The sequence below is a fragment of the Biomphalaria glabrata genome, chromosome 7 (genome assembly GCF_947242115.1).
Source record: "Biomphalaria glabrata chromosome 7, xgBioGlab47.1, whole genome shotgun sequence".
NCBI lineage: Eukaryota > Metazoa > Mollusca > Gastropoda > Planorbidae > Biomphalaria > Biomphalaria glabrata.
In genome coordinates, this window is record NC_074717.1 from 31,841,701 (window position 1) to 31,847,700 (window position 6,000).

Consider the following 6,000-nt stretch of genomic DNA (forward strand, 5'->3'; position numbering starts at 1 on the left):
AAGCCATCAACTCAAAACCCCTATGGCTACGCTCATAGATTTTATAGTGTGTAATTTGCTTTTTTTTATATTGAAGAGGTACTTTTTAGCTTCAAACCCCAAATGGAAAGGGGGGGGGGGTTAAAACTCAAAGCCCCTTTGGCTACGCTCATAGAATTTTGAATGTGTAATTTGCTTTTTAGCGGCTCCCGAAAGGGGAAAAGACGCTATTAGTTTTGTGCGAAATGTCTATCCGTCTGTCCGTCTGACCGTCTGTCCGTCCGTCTCGTAAACTAGAAAAGATATTGAAAATCCGACATCACAATATTTTAGACCATTCAAAGTTCTGATGCAACGGCTACTTTTTTTTTCTGAAAGCGAAAAATCTAATTTTTAAAATCACTTATGCAAGCAGTTTTTTAAAGAGAAAAGGCTAATTAGTATGCATTATAAGTTAGACCTAATTTAAAATGAATAGTAATCTTATAAACATCATTTTTATGAACATTTTTTTTTATTGCGGATTTTTTTTTTTTTTTTTTTTTTTTTTTTTAGGATTCGAATAAGAGATTGAGCCTTTTGAAAACAATTGGAGATCAATTATAAGACATCAGTTAGGCCAAGGGAGGACCGGTGGCTGAGCGGTAAAGCGCTTGGCTTCCGAACTGGGGGTCCGGGTTCAAATCCTGGTGAAGACTGGGATTTTCAACTTTGGAATCTTTGGGCGCCTCTGAGTCCACTCAGCTCTAATGGGTACCTGACATTAGTTGGGGAAAAGTATAGGCGATTGGTCGTTGTGCTGGCTACATGACACCCTCGCTAATCGTAGGCCACAAAAACAGATGAACTTTACATCATCTGTCCTATAGACCACAAGGTCTAAAAGGGAACTAGTTAGGCCAGGTTCACATCTAACTTTACATTCACTTTCACCTATCCTTTGATCTGCGGGACCGTTGGGGCACTACACAAGATCTGTTAACCTTCTTTCTCCATTCTTATCTCTCATTTGTCTTTGATATAATTTCATTTGCATGTTCTTTCTGAAAATATTGAGCCTGCCTGGATGGACCTTTTCGGGGGCCGATTTTGAGTTTGTGTTTCCACACAAACTGTCTTATGTAACCTTGTTTTATATTGAAGAGGGGGTTTATCGTAAATTTTGGAGGGGGTTTTAAAATCAAAATCTTCCTTAACTGTGCTGTTGGAATTTGGGGATTGTTGTTTGCATTTTTTTTGTTTTGTTTTATAGAAGAGGGGGATTTAACTGCAAAAACCTCTGGTGGGGGGTTTAAAACTCAAAACCCCCTGGTAGGGGGTTTTAAACTCAAAACCCCCTGGTAGAGGGATTTGTATCTCAAAACCCCCTGATAGGTTGTTTTTTTCAATCTCAAAACCCCCTGGTAGAGGGTTTTTAACTCAAAACCCCCTCGGCTGAGCTGTGGTAAGTGATGATTTAGTATTAAAATATCACCTATAATAAACAAAATGAAAGCAAAAATCAGTCACTTAATTCCTTTTCCCCCCCTGCGGGGGGGGGGAACGGGGGATTTCATTTCGGGGGGGGGGGGTTTGAACCCCAAGAACCCCCCCTGGCTACGCCCATGCTCTAGACACACGAGAAGAACGTGGGGGGGGGGATCGTTTCTCGAGACATAAAGTGTCTTAATATTCACAACGTTTTTTTTTTCTTTTGCGCATTTCTAAGTGTCTTGGCTTTGAGTAGTTAATATATTCCATTGCGAGTTATTAATAAAAGAGCTTACAATATAAACACATACACACACACTAAAAAACGAAGCAGGACGTTTTGGCGCCGCCGTTTTGGCGCCGCCGTTTTGGCGCGAAGGTCGTTTTGGCGCGAGCCGTTTTGGCGACGGGACGTTTTGGCGCGAAATACATTATGTACGTTTATTGTATTATTTCTTTTAAAAGAATTATTCATATTTATGTTTTGCATGAGTGTTTGTGTTATGACATATTTTTCACGTACTAAATGTAAATGTGTGTTTGTTTTTCACATCATTTTCTTAAACATTTTGGCTTGTGTATGTGTGTTTATTAAGAGTCACACTTTTATTTTCAAAAAAGTTTTTAAAGATATTACTTTAAAATTAAAAACAAAAATCGCGTGAGAGAGGGGAGGGGTGGAGGAAAGAGTATATACAAGGAGTGAAATGTGAGCAGAAGAGGGGGGGGGCGGGATAGGTGTCACATGTAATGACCATTCCCAAGGAGGTGATCGACAGACGAATGACGCCAACGACCAGTGCTCGGTGCTGGTCTTGTCTTCATTTGTTTAACTCTGCCTGCGTCAATGCGAGATGTGTCACCCAAATCACCCCTACCCAATTTCTCAAAATATATCTATTCACGTTAGAGTTTGTACTGACCACATTCCGTGTTTTGATCTTTACTATGTGTGGAGTTATTGTCGTCATTCAGCGTAATAGAGCTTTAGATGTTAACATGGTTTTTGTTATATTTAAGTGTGACACTTAGCTAGTACGTATATTACACTAATGTCAAATAAAAAAAATCTTTTGGAAAAAAATCCAAAAATGTCATCCAGTACGATTAGCAGAACTCACATATAGCATGTCATTACCATTCAGGAATCTGACTTATTATAAGCCTATATTCATGAAATAGGCAAAACCTTTATAATTAAAAAAAAAAACAATTCGCTGAACGGTGTTAGAATTCATACTATACATACAATATTATGATAGAGTGAAATAAACATTGTTATAAAAGCTACGTGATTATTAAATTATCGTCAAATGATATCTCGCGCCAAAACGTCCCGTCGCCAAAACGGCTCGCGCCAAAACGTCCCGTCGCCAAAACGGCGGGGCCAAAACGGCGGCGCCAAAACGGCGGCGCCAAAACGTCACGTACCGCTAAAAAACCAGTCTTCCGTATTTGAAGACCAAGTTGGCCTGTGAATAATTTTTTTTTGTTGTATCGGTCTTGCAAGAATGAATCAAAGAAACTTGACTGGGTCAAGTGTCACTGGAGTACAAACGGATTTAGTTGGTTGCCTAAATACATTCGAAGAGGTGAGACTGAAGCGGAAATTCAATCATCTCTTTAGTTTCGGACACACATTTAGAGTAAAACATTTGTAATTAATGGTGCATCTCATCTGTCTGTCTGTCCATCTTGTCTGTCTATCTATCTATCTATCTATCTATCTATCTATCTATCTATCTATCTATCTATCTATCTATCTATCTATCTATCTATCTATCTATCTATCTATCTAAACTGTCTGTCTTTAACCCCCATGCACTAATTACGCTAGTATATTCCCTAGACTTTGTACACCTAATCCTCAACGCATTTAATAAACTTGACTAATTGGCATGCATAACCTAGGTAATCGTCCTCGACGGTATAGACGAGCTCTCAACCGCATGGAGTAATCTACACCAATGTTTGCCTCTTGCCTATGACATCTGTCTAGATATCATAATGGGAAACCTGATGTAGAGATAGTGGGGCCAAGTTTGGGTAATGATTCGGATAATAAGTGAAATTTAAGAGTTTGCATTAGAAAATAAATTCATCTTTGCATTTTATTCATTCTTTACTACTTACAGAATTACTTTACGAGCCTTGTGTGTAGCAAAGTCATACAGTATATCATAAAAATTCTGTTTCCTACATAGATCACGCTCACTAGCAAGAATTACCAAATGTCTCAATCAATCTTCGAGAATTGTTGACCTCAAGTCCTTCATTAGTTTGAGGCGCGAGAAGCTTCTTTCACCAGATTCAACAATTACAGGTATTGTGTAATGCTTTTTTTTAAAAATCGTGCGTAGGCTGGCATTTTCCATATTGAATGGCACCCCAAAATGACAATTTTGTCTATATTTCAGGAGATTTTTTTGAGATCACATAGGTTGCAGTGGCCTATGGCTGGCACTGCTAAATAGCCGCATATGCTACGCCACGGGTCGACTAGTATTCATTAAACGGACAAGTTGATCTGTGCTGCAGCCAAGCACGTATTATGTTCAAATACACGTAGAATTAGAGAGATTTTACCGGTGATTAAAGGCAATGACTAAAGCCACAAGAACTTGCCTAATTAAAATGGATAACTTATATCTGCTGAGGAACGTTTAATCCAGTCATCGCTACGTTCTAATATCACAAAACGTTCACCTGAGCGAATTATGAGCTTTACTCGTTGTTTCTATCTTTGAACAAGCTTTTTCCTTTTATTTTTTAGAGTAACATAAACTGAATCAAATAGATGTAGTCTTTAGTAGAAAATACTGAAACAAAAAGATGTAGTCTTCAGCAGAAAATACTGAAACAAGAAGTTGTAGTCTTTAGCAGAAAATACTGAACCAAAATAGATGTAGTCTGTCACCACCTCAAAGTTGGTGCCATAGAGTAGAAACCCTAATTCTATATTGTAAATGTTATTTCAATATTGTGAATCTTATTCACAACTCATGTTGCCCTAGGGTGAACACTTTTGACCTTAGGTGAACCAGAGAGTTAAAGGCAGTCAGTCAACATATAGATCTTATAGCAAGCACTTGATAGAGTCACTTAATATATAAGCAGTAGAGTTAGATGTTTAAAGTAGTTGCTTATAAAATAGTTACTAAGTTGTTATATTGGTGATATTTCTGTTGGATTAATACTGACCATTCCTGAGTCGAATTATATATCATATTCACCATGTGATGTTATATTAAACTTATTTGTGTCTGCTACATCCAGCGTCATTTCATTATTCTGTGATTTATAACATGAACCCAATGTCACCACCACGCCTACATTGATAAACCGACAATAGTAGCACAGCATCAAACATAACCACAGTGACATTTATGATGTCAAAAATACAGAGGTGACATAGTCTTTAGCAGAAAATAGGCCTACTAAACCAAATAGATCTAGTCTTTAACAGAAAAAGGTAAACAAAATAGATCCAATCTTTAGCAGAACTGGACCGAACAGAACTAGTCCCCAGTAAAACTTACACAAATCAATTCGGTCTAATCATTACTAGAAAATACTGAACCAAATTACGAAATACACGTAGGCACAGTCTTAGAACATAGTGAACCTAATTTGTCACAGTTTTAGAACATAGTGAACCAAAGTTGTCACAGTCTTAGAACATAGTGAACCAAAGTTGTCACAGTCTTAGAACATAGTGAACCAAATTTGTCACAGTCTTAGAACATAGTGAACCAAAGTTGTCACAGTCTTAGAACATAGTGAACCAAATTTGTCACAGTCTTAGAACATAGTGAACCAAAGCTTTCACAGTCTTAGAACATAGTAAACCAAAGTTGTCACAGTCTTAGAACATAGTAAACCAAAGTTGTCACAGTCTTAGAACATAGTGAACCAAAGTTGTCACAGTCTTAGAACATAGTGAACCAAATTTGTCACAGTCTTAGAACATAGTGAACCAAAGCTTTCACAGTCTTAGAACATAGTAAACCAAAGTTGTCACAGTCTTAGAACATAGTAAACCAAAGTTGTCACAGTCTTAGAACATAGTGAACCAAAGTTGTCACAGTCTTAGAACATAGTGAACCAAATTTGTCACAGTCTTAGAACATAGTGAACCAAAGCTCTCACAGTCTTAGAACATAGTGAACCAAAGTTGTCACAGTCTTAGAACATAGTGAACCAAAGTTGTCACAGTCTTAGAACATAGTGAACCAAAGCTGTCACAGTCTTAGAACATAGTGAACCAAAGTTGTCACAGTCTTAGAACATAGTGAACCAAAGTTGTCCCAATCTTTAGTGGAGCATACGAGCAGGTAAGTCACCTGTAATATGGTAGATCTTTGAGAGTAGTGACCGCAATATGTGTCCTCTTCTCCCTGCCCCTTCTCATCCATTCAATGAAAGGTTTGCCCTTGGGCTCCACAAATACCACCATGTTGACGTCCAGTCTCAGCATCCTCTGCATATACAGGAGGTAGGTGTTGTACGGTCTGGATTGCTCTGACCAGTTGCCTCGACCAATGTCCAGCA

At 38.1% G+C, this 6,000-nt stretch overlaps 1 protein-coding gene and 1 long non-coding RNA gene across 8 annotated transcripts in view; one reads left to right on the plus strand and one right to left on the minus strand.

Annotated features, from left to right (window-relative positions):
• LOC129927485 (uncharacterized) overlaps positions 1–6,000 on the plus strand; it is a 29,793-nt gene that overhangs the window by 22,402 nt on the left and 1,391 nt on the right. The window contains exon 2 of the long non-coding RNA XR_008779097.1: positions 3,654–3,772. This is a non-coding gene — a long non-coding RNA (uncharacterized LOC129927485). The remainder of the gene's footprint in view (positions 1–3,653; positions 3,773–6,000) is intronic.
• Positions 1–6,000, minus strand: part of LOC106076493 (protein HtrL-like) — a 34,296-nt gene that overhangs the window by 6,979 nt on the left and 21,317 nt on the right. For all 7 annotated transcript variants that reach the window (XM_056036988.1, XM_056036983.1, XM_056036984.1 and 4 more), the window contains one exon: positions 5,793–6,000. This exon is cut by the window's right edge and continues 30 nt beyond it. In XM_056036988.1, the coding sequence (XP_055892963.1) occupies positions 5,793–6,000 (208 nt within the window). The remainder of the gene's footprint in view (positions 1–5,792) is intronic.